Below are 21188 nucleotides of genomic sequence, written 5' to 3'. Positions count from 1 at the left end.
CTGAGCTGCATGGGTGACTAGTCATACAGGCAGGCCCCCGGCGGCTTCTTCCTGCCTGCTGACAGTGGCTGGTAAATCTCTGCCCATATGCAAATGTGGGCAGAGGCCCACCTGTGCAACTAGTGTGCTGGGCAGTTTGGTCACCCGGCAGCTGTTAAAAGTACGTTTGTCTCTGAAACGCCTCAGCGTTTCAGAGACAAACACTCATGGTTGGGATAATACAGTCTGTGGCTGACACATTCCGCCAATGGTTTGGACAGCATGTATCAGATGTCAGGTTCCCTTTAACAGTGAACTAAATAAAGAAACCATTGACTTTACATATTGTGATTACGTTGGAATGCTCTTTTCAGGGATTGGGGGGTCTATAAAATATGAACATATTTGATTTTATATCACAGTAAAAAATTAAACATTTTTTTCCGGAATTGTGCAGATGCTATTGTGCTTGATTATTTTTGTGGTTTTTGATTGCTTCAGCTAATTGTAATATTTGAGTGTGACAATGGGTTATGCTAATGATAAGCATGTTCTCGTGCAGAAAAAGTGATTTAACCCCCTAACTTCACATTCTGGTTGTCTGGCATGTCACCCACATGCTCTTGTTAACTAAATAATACAATTATTGGATTTTCTTTTAATAATGGCTTCCAAAAATACTAGAAAGTAGCCTAAAAGTGAGATCTTTGTCAAATTAAAAAAAGAGCCTAAAAAATATCCATTCTAGGACTTAAAGGGGTTAAATAGGATTAGAAAAGCATGCTTGATTTCTTCTAAAAACAAGTCCAGGTGTTAGTGTAATATTGCACCAATACCCCAAACACCACCTTATATTACTGTAAATCAGGAAAGGAGAGACTTATGGCAGCATTTAGATGAGGCGCTTACCTTCTTTATTCCGATTTCTGGTCAGTTGTGATGCGGTTAGAGACATAGACCCCTGAAATATATTATAATTGTTTAAAGGGAATCTACTGTATCGCCAGGTTTTTGCTGTCTCATATGAGAGCAGCATGAAGTAGAGAAAGCAATCCTAATTCCTGGCTTCTGTCATTCACTGAGCAGCTTGTTGAAGTTTTGATCAAATCACTGTTTTATCATCAGGGTATTATCACTAGAGGACTAGTAAACATGCTGCCATGTAATCCTCTATATTAACAAAAAAACACAAACATTGAGCTTGGTTTGAGTTGATACACATGCAACATATAAATGCATGTTAACATTGGCCATAAAACACAAAACCTGCAAAAGACAAAATTAGCAAAAACCCTGCTGTAGCTAAATAAGTAAAAGCAAAAGTGCATCTAAATATTACAGAGTTTTTGCAGGTTTTATACTCTATATTAATGAGTTCTGTATAACCCCGCCCCCCTCCACTGATGACAATCAGTGGTGTGGGCGGGGTTATTCTGAAATCAGCATTTAAAGAACTGGTAGATTTACAGCAGAGAAAACTGTGATTTTATCACTACCACATCATGCAGCCTGGTGACATATTGCTTGAATATGGGCCTTTGCCTCTACATCATGCTGCCCTCAGATGTTATAGCAAAAATCTACAGATTCCCTATAATTGCACTCATGGAAACAGCAGAATTTAATTTTGCTGTGTGCGAAATTCATCAAATTTACATGACATACATTCATCATTTTTAGGCATCATTTTGTGTAAAAAATCTTGATGGGTGAAGGAAGTGGAATGTGGGTCCATTTTGATTTTTTAGAATGGGGCTATTAAAGCTCTTCAGCTAATGTTAGATTCTACAGACCTTTCTCAGAAGAGCTGAGTAGTAGTAATAGACTCACATTGCAATTTATGGTCTGCCCCATAATCCCAATCCTGACAGATAAAATCCTCTGATGTGTTTCTAAGATTCAGCAGATGTTTTACATTTATCTTTAGGACACTGTACTGATAACATCTGGAAAGTGTATTTTATTGCGGTTTAGCTACTTTTTCATTTACTTAGAAATAAGTGCTGTGTAGTATTATGCGTGTCATTTTGTCTCTCTTATTTAAGTTCTCCTTTATTTTAATGGTTTTCACATTTTAGAAACTATATTTCTATTTACGCTTTAGAATTATAGATTCCGAACAAAAGCTTCTATTCTGATTAGAGCCATAACGCACATTGAACTATGATAGCTATGTTTGAAGCTGTAGTGGGTTAAAGCACCTGGCCGGTAACCACGCGATCATGAGTTCGAATCTAGCAAAGAGAAATTTCTCTTAAGTACAATATCAAATTTGCCAAAGAGGAGACTTAATAACTGTCTACAAATATCTGAAGGACTGTCACAGTGTAGAGGGATCATCCTTATTCTCATTTACTCATGGAAAAACGAGAAGCAAAGGAATGAAACTGAAAGGGAGAAGATTCAGATTAGATATTACAAAAAACTTTTTGACAGTGATGGTGAACAATGAGTGGAACAGGCTGCCACTAGAGGTGGTCAGTTCGCCTTCAATGGAAGTCTTCAAATAGACATGTCTGAGAAGGTTTAGTGAATCCAGCATTGAGCCGGGGGTTGGATATGATGAGCCTTGATGTCTCCTCTAACATTCTTTGATTCTATGATCCCAACAATCTTGTTTCAAAAGAAATTTTGGCATTATAAGTCCTTAACACTACAGGTAATACCAAAATGAATGAATGTTGCCAAATCGAAGCCCCCTTCTGTAACATCACTTCCTGCCCTGCCACTCATACTGCTGTTTACATTAACAGCTCTTTTCAGATACAAATGCAGGAGGGAATACGATGAAACAGAGAGCTTATTGCACTACAAATATTACAGGTTGAGTCAAGTTAGCGAGTGGGCAACGCAGAAAGTCTGTGTGGATCTTCCTCGGCAATAGCTACTGAGCACTGAATGATGTCCGAGAAGAGGCTGTCATTTTAGCAACTTCTCTTTTACAGTTCAGGAGTGTGAGACTTTTTTTATTGCATTTAATGTGAAAGGGGTCATGCGGTACTAAAAAAATCGCATCCTTTCTGTAGGATTGGTCATCAATATGATATAAGTGGGGGACTGACTCCTGTTACCATTGATCTGCTGAAATCTGCTACGCAGTGGTCGGATGTAAGCAATGCACAGAGCAAAACATAGCAGACCACCCGTACATTGTTTAGTGCCGAATACTGCTAGTCATCAATTCTTTAGTCTTGCACAACCTTTTTAAGGATTTATAGTCTAGTCTAGTAAGGTAAATTACGGTAACGGGTCTATCTTATTATGCATGACATTTACCCAAAGTTTTACAATAACAAAAAAAATACAAAGTAATCTACATTTCACACAGCTCAAGCCTAAAGACCTTGAAAACATCCTATCCCTCAATACTTAGATATCCATACTTGTCCTTGTCTATTTATTGAAAATGTGACCATACCTAATGTCTATGTGCTGTAACTACACACATCAATTTTAACTTGAATCCTTTGTTGTCCTTGATTGTAAGGGAATATAAGTGTATGTATGTTTTTAGTTGCTGCTTCACTCACTTTCCCCTCCCTCATTGTCCCCCCATCCATTCTCCTGTCCATTCCATGTGCATTCACATTCTGCCCTGCTGTCCAGGGTGCTTCAGGTTTAGACGGCAGAATTGGTCCACCGGTGAGTCCTAACTCCATTGAACTAACTTTCCTACCTACCTCTCCTTATACCTTGCCTTGCCCCATCTGCTCTTAACTGCAGCCTCTTCACTATCATATGGCTCCCCCCAACCTACAAGCAGCATTAAAACTCAATCTTATTTACATTGCATTTTTATGATAGGTTTTAAGTTGTTTCCTTAAATAAATTCTATAGAACACTGCATTTTAAGGATTTGTACCAAATTTGTATCTTTAGGCTAATGGGTAACTTCCTGATTGCTGGGAGCATAACTGATGGGACCCCAATTGTTTCTGAGAACCGGAAATCTGAAGAACCCAAAAGGAATGGAGCTGTGGTCAATCATGTGTACCTCCTCTCCATTCATTCTTAATGGGCCATCCGGAGAGAGATATCCAAGTGCAATGTTCGGCTGGTCTTCATCACTCCCATTAAGAATTTATGTCGTGGAGGTGCGTATGATCAACCACCTCTCTTTTCAAAGCCTCAGTTCTCGTGATCAGTGGGGATCCCATCGGTGGGACCTCCAGCAGTCTAACATTTAGATAGGGGATAACTTCCAAACTTAGTACAACCATTTGATTCTGTTTTGCCAGACAAAATGATATTGATAACCAAAAGTACAATCTAAGATGCGTCTGTTGTGCTGGAGAAGAATTTTTTTTCAAATTTAAACCTGACTATAAATTGTTCTTGAGAATTCCTTCTACATTTATCAGAGTCTGGCAGAAACCTAATGTCTACTAGTGACCAAGTGTCTAGTGGACTAGTGGACTAGTGTCCAACTGCTTGGAATTGCTTTTGGATATTTCCCAGCTACTTGCTGATATTTTTCACTTGGTAACCAGCACCAAAAGTACCTGTCCACCACAGTATGTATAATGGGTCAACTCGTTTTGCACTCAGATTTTCCAATAACATAAAATATTTAAATACATCATTATAGATGATATGCATTAACTTAGCATTTTAAGTCACACATAAACAATCATATAATAGACATTTACTAAAATGTATTTAATTTAAAAGCACGGTTGTAAAACAGCATCACCATGAACTTAAGATTTAGATGTACAAAATGTAAAAACTGTGCCTTAGGCCGTTTATAAGCTAGCTCCACCAACTTTTCTAAAAATTAGTCAGAATTCAGCTGAAGGGACATGGATCTGGATCTGTTGGGCAATTTATGCCATAAAGTGACATAAATTAAGACAGAAATGCATATCCCAGTCAATACATCCTACCTAAGGGATTGAAATGTTAGCTTCTAAATTAGGCCTTCTTTTAGTGGCTATGGTTCCATGCAATGATTAATCTTTTTCATTAGCTATTTTTTATCTCAGTTTGAATTTTGCAAACAGAAGAAAATCTAAATTTCCGATGGGAAATCTGAAGCACATAAAGGCAATAAAGTTACATCATCTACCTTGTAAACCCATTAGCAACAACAATAGAATAAATTTGTTTTTTAGGGTTCCTAGCCCACAAATTTTGATTTTACAAAATTGACTCTGTGCCGTGTTCACGGCAAACAATTCAGTGTTTTTTTAATGATTCAGCCAAGCTGTCTGAAATTTCATGATTAATATTTCTAATGTGGTGAAACTGTTGCTGTATTACGTAAGGTTCCGGTGTGTTGAGGATATGAGAAGACTGTTGTGTTGAAATTAAGAACAGTATGACAATAAATAATTACATACTGACGAGCTGACCATGGATTGGTTACCAGCGCACGTGTTTTTAGTATGAGGGGAATCATTGTAGGATGTACAAAAGCAAACTATGAGGCCTCACCTTTTGATCTATAAAATGCATCCATTTCTGCAGCATGGTGATTTTCAAATTGCATGCTAAGCTACCTTCTTGAAATGATGCAAGTGCCTTTCCTTTTTTAATAATCCGTTTCAATATGTATCAATTACAGAGCTTAAATATGTGACTAAACCAAATATATCTATCCAGTTACTGATTTCAGCTTTGAGTTGGGATGACATTTTTTTAGTATTTGGAGCTAAATATCATTGCTTATATTAGGATAGATGTTCCGGTCTTGTCTAGTTTTTTCTCTAAGATGTTAAAAAGTCTCTTGGACTCACTGCTGAAAATTGTAACTAGCCAACGATAACTCAATTGCCTGCCCAATGGACCTTGCTTCTATTCGCTTGTTTCCCAACTACTAAGACTTAAATATTGTCAACACGATAACAAGTCATTTATCTTTATGTAATAGGGGACCCCCGGACCAATTGGTGTTCCAGGACCAGCAGGACCAAAAGGAGAGAGGGTAAAATAATCATATTTTTAGGTTAATAACTACAAACCAGAGGAATCTGAAGTGTGTACTAAGCAAAGTATTGGGAATGATCTTAAAAAAAATTCTCCCTAGTTTGAAGATAGCTCTGAATTCACTTTTACTTCCCTGCTATAAGTCTACAAGCCAAGGGCTCCATAACCAGTATTTTAATGCATCCTCTGGACTCCATAGTTCAGAAAAACAGTACAGTCGACCTCTCTAGGCTATTTTAGCATACAGAAAATGTGCCATTTGTGGGCTTGCTGCAGGAGAGTGAGTTTACATAATAATTACAGTGTTTGAATCCGGATTTTCAGCACTCTTTTCTATACATTACACAGGACCACAAAAAATTTTTTCAGGTGCCAAGGTTTGTTGAATGGACTAAGGCTATGTACGCATGTTGCAGATTTGCTTGGGGAAATTTCTGCGCAGATTCTTCATCTCTTGGCAGAAAAAAGCAGTGTAAATTCCATTTGTTTCTTATGCGGATTTAATGCGTTTTTGATGTGGATTTTCATGCGCTGTTGTAGATCCATAGAGCTAAATAAAGATATATATGAAAAAAAAGAATTGTGATGTCATTTTCTTGTTCAACCTCTTCAGCCAACCTCATTAATATTAAATAAAGACACACACACTCACCAGCCTATGTAGTAGCATTAACATAATTAGCTTACATATGCAGTAACAAAAAAGCAACTGTCAGAAATCTGCGTGAAATGCAATATTTGTTTATTTTTCAGAAAATTAAAAAAATAAATTGTTTGGGCTCCAGCATAATTTTCATAACCAGCAAAGGGAAAGCCAATGGCTGACAGCAGATGTTAATGTTCTGGGATGAAGCCAATAGCCATAAAGGTTCCCAGGCTATTATTATCAGCTCACAGCTGTTTACTGGCTATTTTACAGGTGAACCCCAGAAAAAAATGAACATAGGGCCCCCCTATAAAATTGAACCAGCAAAGGCTACGCAGACAGCTTTGGGCTGATATTAATAGCCTGGGAAGGGGCCATGGCTATTGGCACCACCCAGGCTAAAAACAACAGCTCTCAGCAACCCTAGAAATGACGCATCTTATAGATGCATCAATTCTGGCACTTAGCCTCGCTGTTCCCACATGCCTTGTAGCGGTGGCAAGTAGGGTTCATATTTATGGGGTTGATGTCACCTTTGTATTGTCAGGTGACATCAAGCCCACAGGTTAGTAATGGAGAAGCATCTATAACACACTTATCCATTACTAATCCTATAGTTATATGGTAAATAAAGACACAGCCAGAATAAAGTCCTTTATTTGAAATAATCACACAGACTCCTTTATTGAATCTTAATTTACCATACATACCATACTGCCATCATCGGCTCATGCTGTCACTGTAATATGTGGCAGCAGACACAGCCGGATGGGAGTAGTAGTCCCATCAGACGATGCCTGGGTACACACACACAGACACCAGCACACACACGCAGACAGACACAGTCAGCCCCACACACATTCTCCGCTCACACATAGTCTCCGCCCACACACTCTTCCTTCTGACATCATTTCCTTTCTGCAGCGTTTTTGGCATGCAACTCCACAGCAAATCAGCAAACCTTGTTACAATTGAGGTTTTGCTGCGGATTTGACTGACTCAGTGGAAGTCAATGGGTGCAGAAATGCTGCACATCCGCAAAAAGAATTGACATGCTGCGGAAAATAAAACGCTGCAAAAAAGAATGGAAATTTCCACAGCATGTGCACAGCAATTCAGGAACATCATTGATTAATATTGCTTTAATAATCCATTGCGGATTTATAGCATTTCCGAGCAGAAAAAACTGCGGATCTGCAAAAAATCCGCAACGTGCGCACATAGCCTTAGGGTAATTTCAGGGTGCTAAATTCAAAAATCCCATTACGTTTGCTGAATCGGTTCTAGTTTTTAAGTTGATTCATCCATGAAAATAATTCATTCCCCCAACCCAACTTGTGTGTGATAGCAAATGCATTAGCTTTTGCTCTTTTGACTCTTTAACAGTGTCTTAGGCTGGTTTCACATTTGCGTTTTTTAGCGCTGGAAAAAAACGCTAACCTGCGCATGCGTTTTTTCCCCTATATTTAACATGGGTGCGCATACCTGCACGCTGCCATGCGCATGTATGCGATTTTCATGCGCTGCGTTTTTTTGGGGTATGCGTTGGTATTTTCCAGACGCAGCATGTTGCATTTTTTGGCCCTGCAAAAAAGCGCATGTGCACATATGCGCACGTTTTGCGCTAAAAATGGCCATTATAGCCTATGGGTGCGCATATGTGCGCATTGGCATGCTTATGTATGCGTTATTTTGCACAAGCGTTTTTTTTTTTAACCATGGAATTTAGGGGTTTGGGTTAGAGTTAGGGTTAGTTAAAGGGGTTTAGGGTTAGGGTTAGGGTCAGGGTCAGGGTTAGGGTTGGGGTTAGGGTCAGGGTTAGGGTTAAGTATGGTTTGGTTAAGGGTTAGGGTCAGGGTTAGGGTTAGGGTTAGGGTTAGGGTCAGGGTTAGGGTTAAGTATGGTTTGGTTAAGGGTTAGGGTCAGGGTTAGGGTTAGGGTTAGGGTTAGGGTCAGGGTTATGGTTAAGTATGGTTTGGTTAAGGGTTAGGGTCAGGGTTAGGGTCAGGGTTAGGGTTAGGGTTAGGGTTAGTTAGGGTTAGGGTTAGGGTTAGGGTTAGGGTCAGGCTTAGGGTTAGTTAGGGTTAGGGTTAGGGTCAGGGTTAGGGTTAGGGTTAGGGTTAGTTAGGGTTAGGGTTAGGGTTAGGGTTAGGGTCAGGGTCAGGGTTAGGGTTAGTTAGGGTTTAGGGTTTGGGTTAGGGTTAAGTATGGTTTGGTTAAGGGTTAGGGTCAGGGTTAGGGTTAGGGTTAGGGTTAGTTAGGGTTAGGGTTAGTTAGGGTTAGGGTTAGGGTTAGAGTTAGGGTTAGGGTCAGGGTCAGGGTTAGGGTTAGTAAAGTCTTGGTTTGGGTTAGTGTGAGGGGCCACCTAATGTTGGAAAAAAACGCAAATGCGGTAAAAACGCACTAAAAACGCTTACAAACGCATAAAAACGCTGCGTTTTTTTCATGCATGCTCATAAAAATGCTTGAAAAAAACGCAGCAGTTGTATGCTTTTGTATGCGTTTTTTTAATGCGTTTTTTTGCGGGAAAAACGCGCTGCAAAAAAAAGCAAGTGTGAAACTAGCCTAAGGTAATGAAATATCCCATATAATTATTCTGGATTTCAGTTTTGTACTCTTACAATGCAATAAAAGTGACTTTTTGAAGCCAGAATTCTACTGTAATTATTTCATTAACTATTAAATATCTTAGAAACTAAAGCCAATCTGGAAAAAGCAAAGACGTTATAAGCAATCAGCACCATAAACTGAATATAAAACCGTTCATACATCATTGGAACTGAAATCACTGTATATCAGTGGTCTATGTCTGTTATATGGTGACAGATTAAATTGCCTATTTCCATATAAACCATTTTTGTGTAACTCCCATATTTCGTGGTTTAGTTTGTGTTAGTAACTACAGCATGCGATAATTAATACGATTATTACAGATCTAGAAAAGCTCACCTTAACTCAGCATGTGCAATGTGAAGTGTTCATGTGTAACTAGACACACAATGTAACACTGGCTACAGAATGGAATAAAACTTTTTTTTTAGTTTAGCCTCTCTGTTGCAGGGATGTTAGCAATCAAAGTATCAGGCACGTAATAAGATAATTATTGTAAAGTCTAAGTGGGTGATATCAGAGTTTTCACTGGAAGCGTGTACTTCTTCCTCCTCTATGGCGTTGACCAATCATTTACCAGGCAGCAACACTCAGGAAAAAAAAACACATTCCCAACATAATTTGTAACATAATTTTTAGTACTCCTAGCAACTTGTAACCACTCTGCAGTGAGAGCAGAGTTGTCTGCCATTATATGCCTCACACAGGCATTGCCTACCCCAAGCTATGGTGAGGGCATGTCGTTCTTTCCTCTAAGTGTTGCTGCTTGCTTATGATTCGTCAACATCATATAGGGGGAAGAAGTACAAGCACTCAGTGAAAACTATGTGATAATACCTGTCACGACACAGCTGTCAGGTGACCTTAGACCAAGGGCTCCTTCCCTGTCCCTAACACTAGGGGGAACCCTAGCTCACCCTATTCCCCGGGATACATCTGAAGGTGAAGATGCCAGGGCCTCCACCCTTGCCTTATCTCCTGAGTTAGCTATTTGGATTTTCTCTTCCCCACCCAAGGAAAAGGGGTGCTACTGTGCACCATAGTACAGCAACCCAACAAACAAGGCAACACAAACAAGTGTTTACAGGCATTCAAAATATTCACTCACATATACAGAGGAATGCACCGGGGCATGGAAGTAGGGGTATAAACCACGATAGAGGAGGATAGGGAATTACCACACATACAAACCAAGCAACAGTCACTGATAACTCCTCCAACTCTCCTCATATGAACTCCTCTCCCTCTGTTAGTCATGTAGCAAAGGCTAGCTCTGACAAGGATTTGTAACAGAGCCCAGATTATAAAGGGGAAAGGAGTGGCTAACCGAGCACAGCTGTGAGCACAGGGATTTCCAACTGTTCTGCCAGAAGGAATAAACACATTTAAAATGAAGGAGAAGTGCTTCTTCTCAGTGCCAGAGTAGGAGCAATCAGATGCTGCGGTCTTTTGACTCAACACTGTCGCGCTAACCCTGTGACAACACCTATTTGAATTGAGCAAGAATTAACTTATTAGGTGCCAAATACTTTGATTGCTAATATACTGGCAACAGAGAGGCAAAATAAAATAAATGCTTTATTCTGCATTTCAGCAACTGTTAAATGTGTGTCCAGTTCAACATTAAAAAATGCTGAAAGGTCCTCTTTAATTGAGATAACCTTTTGTGAGGACATCTCAAGATGTGTTGTGAGTTGTGTTAACCTTTGCTGCATATGTACTTACTCTAATGCCTCTGAAAAGGTCAATTGCTTTACTCTAGAATTGCACTTTTTCAAATCTGCAAGTAGGGAAAACAAAATACATAATTGGAGCCTGATTTGCAATATTTTGGTGTGCTGATAAAGGCTCTACTGTCTATTGCAGTGAATTGTTAAATCATACTTTGAAGCAACCGATTTGATTTGTTTAGATGCTACCATCTAAGTACATGGGAAAAACACAAAACATTAAAGAGGAAGGATGTAGGTGGCTGAGTCAGGCCACTAACCTATAGAGTTGTTGCACAACTCGGATCCCTGTGTAATGCATAGACTGCTGCTGCTGGCTGATCCTTCCTGGAATTGATGAAGAGATAATTTGTTTAGCGTAACACAATTTGCTCCCATGGCACCACTGTCCAGCATCAGAAAAACCCGCTACATGTGGAGAAATCCTACTCACCACCTCAATAAGTGACAGATCCAACAAAACATTTTCTATGCAAAATACATCAGTCACAATGGTGATCATCTCATTTTTTTTAACATAGACACTTATTTTGAAAATGGGTGGAATTTCTCCGTTCGCATCGGCCTTCTGCAATGCAGTGGCAACATGAAACCTATATGGTTAACCTAAATAACTGATCTCATCAAAGCACAGAGATGCAAATGTTCTAGAAGAGTTTTAACCTGTATAAAGAAATAAGAAGCGATGTGTATTTATATGATTTTCTGATTATATATTATATTGATAATGATATATTTCATAAATTGGTTTTACAGGGTAATAAAGGAGATCCTGGTGTTGTAGGACCAACTGGACCAGTGGGGCCACCTGTACGTATACTAGTAGGATTATATATATGTGTGGATTATATGTTTTTTGGCCCCATTTTTGTCCACAGCATATGAAACTGGTCTTAAGCAGCCTAGTGTCAGCTACTTGGTGAAGTACTGGGTCAGATCAGATTATTCTCTATCTAAGGGTAGGTCGTCAATGGAAAACTAGTTTCAACATAACATACAGAACTATAGCTTAGTCCATATAAGTGATATCCCACAGATTCAATTTTCAAATTTGTAAGTAGAACAGCATACATTGTGTGAACAAATATTAGACAAGTGAGTACTTTGACCATATTATGCAGATTTTTCAACTCCAAACTGTATAAACTTGAATTCTGATTGGATGAAGCAGATCAGGTGATGTGTAATTGTGGAATGAGGGAGAGTAAGGCCTAAGGATACAACAACCTTTATCAAGGAGTGCAGATTTATTAGGCAGCTTGTTGTCCTTTGGCAAAATCGACCTAAAAGAAAAATAACTGACTCTGAATAGTAAAATATTTTTATACACACGTGGTCAAAATTGTTGGTACCCCTCGTTTAGTGACAGAAAAACCCACAATGGTCACAGAAATAACTTGAATCTGACAAAAGTAATAATACATCAAAAATCTATGAAAATGAACAAATGAAAGTCAGACATTGATTTTCAATCATGCATCCACAGAGTTTTTAAAAAAAATAAAACTCATGAAATAGGCCTGGACAGAAATGAAGGTACCCCTGAAAATAATGTGACAAAAGGGACATGTTAAATCAAGGTGTCTCCACTAATTAGCATCACAGGTGTCTACAATCTTGCAATCAGTGAGTGGGCCTGTATAGAGGACTACAGATACTCACTGTGCTGTTTGGTGACATGATGTGTATCACACTCAACATGGACCAGAGGAAGCGAAGGAAAGAGTTCAGAGGTGCCATCATTTCTGTCCAGGCCTATTTCATGAGTTTTATCTTTTTTTTAATTCTGTGGAAGCATGGTTGAAAAGCGATGTCTGACTTTCATTTGTTCATTTTCATAGAATTTTGATTTATTATTAATTTTGTCATTCAAGTTATTTCTGTGACCATTGTGAGTTTTTATGTCATGAAACGAGGAGTACCAACAATTTTGACCTTGTGTGTAAGTCCTTAAGAGGAATGCAGCACTCTTAAAATTGCTCAAAAATTGGGGCGCAATCACAGAACTTTCAAAAGTTTTGTCGCAAGTACTCAATAAGGTCGCAAAAAGAAAAAAAGACAAACATTAATTGTCGAAGATTTGAGAAGAATCAAATGTGAAGCTCCCAGGAATCCATTATCCTTCAGTGCTCAGAGACATAGCGAAGGTAAAGAAAGCTGAAACCAGACTACAACCAAACAAGACACAAAAGGGGAAACATCAAGACAGGGCCAATAAATGTATCAGGACAGATTCTTTAAAGGTTTTATGGATTGATGAGATAAGAGTGATTCTTGACAAACCAGATGGATGGCCCCGTGGTTGGAACAGTAATGGACACATACTCCCACTACCACTCTGATACCAACAAGGTGGAGGTAGAGAACTTCTATGGGGTGGTAGTATTAAAAATAAGTTAGTTGAAGCTTTTCGGGTTGAAGATGGACTCAAGATGGACTGCCAAACCTACTGTCTGTTTTTAGAAGGCACTTTTTTCAAGCAGTGGTACAGGAAAAAGTCTGTATCTTTCAAGAAAACCATGATTTTTATGCAGAACAATGCTCCATTGCATGCATCCAAGAACTCCACTGCTTGGCTGCCAGTAAAGGCAATAAAGATTTTATACTGACATGGTCCCTTCTTCATCTGACCTATACAATATTGAGAACTTATGTGCCCTTCTTTAAATGGGAGATTTATGGTGAAAGAAAACAGTCTCCTCTCTGAACAGTGTCTGGGAAGCTGTGGTTGTTGTTACCCAAAAAGTTGATCGTCAATAAATTTAGAAACTGAAAGACTTCATGGTTTCATGAAAGGCTTATGGCTGTTATAGAAAATATACTGATCATTGATTTTTTTTTTTAGAAATGTAGTTTTGTACATTTTGAGTTTTTTGGGTTATTATTCTCACTTTATCAGATGCAAATAAACAACTGAGATGTGTTTTTCACTTACCGTAGTTGAATTATTATTCTGCACACATTGATATTTTCCTAAGAAAAAGAAAAACTTCACTTTTACTTTCTTAAATATTTGGGTTCTAAGGTTTATTACCCTTCTGTATTGTCCGACAGCACTGTAGTTTATAGTTTGTATATTTATATATTTTTATTTGCGGGATAACCAAACATTTGTGACCCTAAATGTGGCTCAATTGTGTATATAAATGAAAATCTAAATGCTTGTCTTTGCAGGGATCACCTGGTGAGAAGGGAAGTCGGGTAAGAATCTTTTACTTTCAAATCATCTTAATCTATTACTAATGCATTTCTTAATAAGGTGGAATGACTGTGGGTTGAAATGGCTTGACAACTCCAGTACACAAGGAGTACTTTCATTTGCATACACTTACTCTAAGGCCACGGTCAGTATTTTACATCAGTATTTGTAAGCCAAAACCAGGAGTGGGTGATAAATCCAGAAGTAGTGACTTGTTTCTATTATACTTTTCCTCTGATTGTTCCTCTCCTGGTTTTGGCTTACAAATACTAATGTAAAATGCTGACCAAATACTGAACTTGCGAGCGCGGCCTAAATAGTAAATATAGAAAAGGTTTTGTAGACTTATATGTAATATTTATAATTTTGGTAATTTTGTCTGCTTCGTTTGAGCATGCTGCACTGTGTTATTCCTTGTTGTGAAAATGTGTTTGAGTTGTACATTTTTTTTGGTCCTCATTTTTATATTTTGCACGTTTATTAAAAAGACAAATATGCCAGTTATCTTGCAGCATGTTTAATATGCCAGCATACTGAGCACATTTTATTATCATTCCACCTTAAATAACATGAAGCAAAGCTGTCATCAAGATTTTTATATAATGAAATAAAGGAAGACTGTGACAATTCTTAGAAACTGTATATTCTGTAAGATGTCCAAGGACACAGCTAGCGGTGATGCACAATGCCCTTCTGCCACATAAGAAGATATTATTGGTAGTTAGGTTGTCCTGCTAACAGTTTCCACACTAATTTCTCTGGGTCTTGAAACCTCCACCAGTTAAGGGGCATAAGTACTCAGTCTCTTCAGCTAAGATCCGGTCTGCTCGGCATTCTTTGGAGAGGTGGGGTGAGGAGTGCACGGACTCATAAACTCTGCTCTTAGAGCAGAGTAGATCACATCCAGAGGGGCACATAATTAAAGAGTTTTCCACTTTTGGGAAAGTTGACCTCAAATGTTATAAAATACCTACAATTACAAACACAGCTGGTTCTTACCTTCTCCGTATCAGTGACAGCTATCATCTCATGCTCTGTTCTCAGTGTTTTGGTGTAGCGATGACATCACACATCATCACTATAGTCAATCTCTGAACTCAGCGGCTCATACTGACTATATCAGTACTGCTGCTGAGCTCAGTGATTAGTTACAGTGATCTACAGTGATGTATGCTGTCGACACGGCATTACTGTTGCAGCCAATACAGTGAGACCGAGGCAGCCATCGCTGGACCCAGGGAGCGTTAGTTTATTTTAGGTATTTTCCAGCCTTTGGGGTCCACTTTCCTGAAAGTGGAAAAAAATACCTTGAACACTTTGCCTCTTCACCAAAGCAATCAGCGAGGGTTTTAAGAACCAGATTTCTGATGATTAAAACTTCTGGCATGTCAACTACACATTAACAGGATACTACATTTTAGCAACCACTTTTTACTAGCATGGATCTAGTTCTGATGGATATAGTCTACCTTGTTCCTTACTGAATGGAATTCATTAACAAAAATTCCCCTTAAAAGAAAATCACATCAGAAATATGATGGCGATGACATGGAGAGTGGTTTCTGCCATGGACCTTCTTCTATGACCCAGAGAAAAAAAAGTGGTAACAGTGTCCAGATGTGACTTTATTCTGTTATTACAACTGTGTCAAAGGTTTCTTACCTCCAATAATCTCCAGATGACAAAAAAAAAAATCCTAATGGCAGCTTTTCTACTAAGTATACTTAAAGTTTTTTTAATTTTATTTGTCATGTTCTAGGTTATCTACTGAACAAAAATAAAACTTTCTTTGCACTTTTCATTTGGGTTCCTGTTAAAATACATAACAAAAAAAAAGAAAATGTCTACTGTTTATTCAGTGTTCGGTGACATTAATACTGTAAGGTCAGACAAGGAACGTGTTGTGTAATGAGACCATTTCTACATTTTGTAACACTGTGGTCTACAGCGGACACATAGTGAAGTTACTGGAAGCGCCAAATGAAATGTGCCCACTTCGCCCTTGTGCAATGCTCACTTGCTACATTTCCTTTTCTTCACTTTTATTGTGTGTGTATTTTCTTTGCTTTCCACAGGTTCACCTTTGTCCCCTTTATCCTTTTCCTTAACTTGTGCCTATTTACCTGGGTCTTTCCTCCATCCTCCCCTGTAGCCTGCTCCACTTTTCTCCTGGATTATCCTTTCTTTGTTGGAGTACCCTCTCCTTTGGTCTTAATTCCCCTGCTTTTCACACCCTATATTCATTCTGCAAAACACACCTTACTGTGCCTCAATGTAATTGCCTAATCATGTCCTAAATTATCTAATCTATATTAAACAGACATTTAAGCTTCCTCCACAGTATAATAAATACCATGAATAAATATAATAAACTCTGCACCATGCCTCCTAACATTGCTATATACATGAACTATGCCAGCGGTATGTCATCAGTATTTCCACACTACCACTACAATCATCATTTGTTGTCTGATTCAGACTGTGTATACACATCACATATCTGAAATGAGTTGCATTTCGGCTTAACTGCACCCAATGAAATGGTAAAAACTCAATTTCTATTACAAATCTGAACATGGCATGGTACAATATGAGGTGCCAGTCGACGCCCCTTGTGTCATAGCACATTGGGACCTTAGATTTGCCCAGTTTCCCCAAAGTCAGATACATGGATTCAGCATGGTAACACATCATAAGGAACCATCGCCACCCTGTTCACAGACTTATGGAGCCTCCGTGCTTCACAATAATTTGTTCTAGAATAATTGCTTCTAGGAAAGCCCCAATGAATTATGTTTCCCTAAGACTTCATGAGAAAAAACACATCATTGTGCCAGAATATAAAAAAATAGGCCTAATAGCTGATATAGGTTTTATCAGCAGGAGATTATCACTAGAGGACTAGCTGTCTCATGCCATGTAGTCCTATAACACCTCCCCCAGCACGGATTAGAAGCTTTTTGCCTATGAACAGTGTGTACAGAAAGCGGCCAATCAGTGGTGTGAGTGGGGTTATACACAGCTCAGCATTCTGATCTGCAGATTCAACAGAGAAAAGAGTGATTTTATCAAAATGACAACAAGGAGCCCTGTGAGTGATGCATTTCAGAAATCAGGGTCTCTGACCACACATCATACTGTTTGCACATAATATAGCAAAACCTGTCAAAAGATTCCATTTAAAACCCTAAACACACACCCTTTCATGTGCATTACTGACAGGTTAGTTATAGTGCATAGAGGTCTGTATGTACATTATGTGCCACAGTACATGAATCAGACTATAAGTGAGCTCTTTTGTTCTTACTAAAGATCTGTACAGTTAACTACCAAATTAATGGAAACACTAACATCAAGCCGTAAAACGGGACTTGGTAGCGCTGAGTATAATGAAACTAGATCATGGCTCTACCATACAAACAATTTTGGTTGGAGGGATGTGATACCGTTTTTTAATATCAACAGTGGCCTCAATTAAAGTTCATGTACCACACATTAGAAACATTTTTTGCTTCCATTTAGATCATATAAAAACAAATATATATCCTTAAAGGGAACACGACAGGAGATTGGTTCAGCCCAAACTTTATTGTGGGAGAAAGGTTGAACTTGATGTACCTTGGTCTTTTTTCAGCCTATGTAACTATGTAACAAGCAGCATAAACCAGGTGTGTATGATCCATTCTGAAACTATGTAGCTTTTCAGAGAAACCATATTTTGAAAAGCTGGCATGCGACCATGAATCTTGGGTGAATAGTCCGAGGTAAGTACCCAATGGGCAGGTCTCCCCGTATGTGAGTGTATAGCAGGAGACCCTGTAATCTATGGAAGTCACTGGGGACCTGACTCTGACTCGACACCAAGACGCATACTCCTCGGCTGGCTATTAAAAATATGTTTTCACTGAAATGCTGCAGCATTTAAGAGCAAAACATAAACGGCTGCTATAATGTGATTAATGGTTTGGGAAGTATGTTAATAATGTAACCATAGTTCGGGCAGCATGGATCTGCTGTCACATTCCCTTTAAAGGACATATGTCATCAGTTTTGCGCTGCTTTTTATGAGGGCAGAGTAAAACCCATGACTAGACCCCAATTATAATGCTGTAAGTCTTAAAATAGGAATCGAAATCCACAGCGGCAAAATCACCTAATTGTGCAGATTTCACTTTGCATGTTTCAAATTTGCGGCAGATTTCAACCTTTACATTGTGAAGAGTGAAATCCGCGGTGAAGATCTGCAGCATAAATTGACATGTAATACCTGTCTATACCATGCTGCAGATTTTTCCACGCTGATTTGGAGGAGATTTAGTACTATGATATGCAAGAGATTTTTTACTTACAAAACCCATATGAAAAATCAGCAGCTATTTCTCCTGCTGAGAAGTCCATCCCACTATGCACCTGTATGTATGAGGATGTAGTAGTTATCCTACCCCAAGCCTCCATTGCTGATTGACAGGTTTTTACCATTTAGATTATAGAGAAAACTGTTAATCAGCTCATTTGCAGAATTTTGGAAATATATAACTTAAATGTTAACATACCCCCCCAAAAAAAAATAAAACATTGAGACGGTCTGCTCAGAATGCCACGTTAATGGGTTTTCTGATCAAAATTATTTTAGGTTTTTGTGCTTAAATTAATAAATTATGGAACTTATATACTTCATGTCTGAAAAGTGTCTTAACTTTCAGCAGTTTCTCATGACTATGTAACTGATACAAGCAAGCCTTTCCAGTGTTTGTACATGACCATGGACAGGAGGGACCATTTCATTAGCTAAGCCAGCCTCTCCTCTATGTCTTGTGCCACCACAGAACTTGGACAAATTGGAAGAGGACCTGTGTGGTCCTTGGACTGGAGCTGGTAGCTGAAGATCAGGGCATGTTTCAGATGTGAAGTATAGTAGTAAATTGCATAGCTTACACTTTTTTTTTTTTTTTAAACTGAGCAACCACTTTAATATCACCGATGTATCTCCAGCCTAACATAGTCAACAATCAGCCAATTTATCTCTCTGAATCTATCATTTTGCTGAATGGGAGAATAATTGCTTGATGAGGTTATGAATAACACTTTAGAGGAAGAACCTGATTTCAATGTGTTTAATGTGCTTGTAATTTTTCATTACATATTTTTCAGTTATTTTGCTAGTTAACTGTACACAGTTTCTTATGGTGTATGTAAACCTATGTGATGACATGAGAATGACACAATGACTTTGCCCGATCCACACTGGCACGATCAGAGTCAGATCGTTTATTAATATGATGCATTAGAAGATATATCATTTCCACCTCACCTCATTTAAATGATGATAAATTACATATTCATATAAAAAGCATACACCAAACACAATTATTAGATCTCAATATTGCTCTATACATTCTATTTTAGTTTATATGTATTATACAAAGTTCTATAAAACAACTTTGAAGTGGATGATCCTACAAATCATGACATCTCTTGTTGAACTTAATTATTATTTGCAGGGGGAAAGGGGGAAGAAAGGCTCTAGGGGGCCTAAAGGGGATAAGGGAGACCAAGGAGCGCCTGGATTAGATGCACCCTGCCCATTGGTATGTTTTATTTTTACAATGTATTTTATTAGAATTTGAGGATGGGAAGAACAAAGGATGGATTGTAAATTAATGTATTTGCTTGGTTAAATGTATGACTTTTCATGTCCGTTAAACAATATTACTCCTTCCAGGTGTCATGAAGATCATTGCCTCAACTACTTAAAACTTCTTCCCTTCCTCAATAGCACTGTCACAACAGGTGACAACATATCCAGAAGTGGCAAAGCTGCTGGACACAACAAATGGATTTAATATTTGTCCAGTTGTCAGTCTATTCAATATTTGTGACAGATTTTCCAGCATTCACATGAGGGTAAATGTCCTGCGATGAACTGCTACATCATTTAGAAGAAGTTTCAACTAAACAGAAGGTCCTATGCGTTATAATCAAAGGCTGAACATCTCTTCTTCCAAGAGGGAAAACTCAAATTTATTTCAGTGCATTAAATCCCAGTTTGATGTCCTACAGCTTTGCCTTCATACAAGCTGCTGCTATCAGATTGGAAGTTTATGACATCTTACGGAATAATAAAAATAGTTTCTATGAACAGGGACATCGAGGTTTAAAAGGAGAAAGTGGTGATCCGGGGATGCCAGGGCTGGATGGGCTGGATGCCCCTTGCCCATTGGTATGGCTTTAACAACCCTTTTTCCTGCATGTTGTCTACTGTCCTATTTTAATGTCCTTCTGCATGGATACATGTATTGCTTCCTTGACCTAATCCAGCAACATTGTTCTGATTCTCATAATTATCATTTCTGAATAATAATATTAACTAGTAAAGTGGAAATCTTCTATATAGTGAAATACCAGGCAAATTTGTAAAGGACTTACTAAAGTCATTTAACATGCCAAGGTCATTAATTTTTTCACCCTTGAAATGTGAGTTCTCTGTGTGCTCTGTAAGCTACTGGTCCTTACAACCACTGTCAGAAACCTGCTGCATGTTGATTAGCTGCACATGAAAGCATGCCAAAACTACAATCTTGTTTCTGACAAAACTTCTTGTTTCGCAGCTACTGGTTGAAGTTGCACCTCACAGACTTCCTGTTCTGCAGCTATTGGCCAACGTAGCACCTCACAGACTTCCTGTTCTGCAGCTATTGGCCAACGCTGCACCTCACAGACTTCCTGTTCTGCAGCGATTGGCCAATGCTGCACCTCACAGACTTCCTGTTCTGCAGCTATTGGCCAACGTTGCCACTCACAGACTTCCTGTTCTGCAGCTATTGGCTAATGTTGCACCTCACAAACGTTCTGTTTTGCAGTTATTGACTGTCGTTGCACCTCACAGACTTCCTGTTCTTTCCACCCCTAGCATTCACACTGCATAATTCATTTAATAGTGAGAAATCTCTTTGTATTTTAGATATTTTTCTCTGCATGCAAGGAGTGTGCAGGACAGGAAGTCTGTGAGAATCTGCTCTAATCAATAGCTGAAGATCAGGAAGTGAAGTAGAGATTTAGGCAACTTGCCCTGTACATGTCATTCACATTGAGGTGT

The 21188-nt window shown here is 38.7% G+C and overlaps 1 protein-coding gene across 1 annotated transcript in view; it reads left to right on the top strand.

Annotated features, from left to right (window-relative positions):
* Nucleotides 1–21188, top strand: part of COL13A1 (collagen type XIII alpha 1 chain) — a 397057-nt gene that overhangs the window by 360560 nt on the left and 15309 nt on the right. The window contains exons 34-38 of the mRNA XM_073560029.1: nucleotides 3586–3621; nucleotides 5852–5905; nucleotides 11650–11703; nucleotides 14068–14094; nucleotides 19594–19680. Coding sequence (XP_073416130.1) covers nucleotides 3586–3621; nucleotides 5852–5905; nucleotides 11650–11703; nucleotides 14068–14094; nucleotides 19594–19680 — 258 coding nt within the window. The remainder of the gene's footprint in view (nucleotides 1–3585; nucleotides 3622–5851; nucleotides 5906–11649; nucleotides 11704–14067; nucleotides 14095–19593; nucleotides 19681–21188) is intronic.

The sequence above is a fragment of the Dendrobates tinctorius genome, unplaced genomic scaffold, assembly GCF_039654945.1.
Source record: "Dendrobates tinctorius isolate UK_male_01 unplaced genomic scaffold, ASM3965494v1 ptg000292l, whole genome shotgun sequence".
Taxonomy (NCBI): Eukaryota; Metazoa; Chordata; class Amphibia; order Anura; family Dendrobatidae; genus Dendrobates; species Dendrobates tinctorius.
Note: the sequence above shows the minus strand (reverse complement) of the source record. Positions and strands in the feature narration are given on the sequence as shown.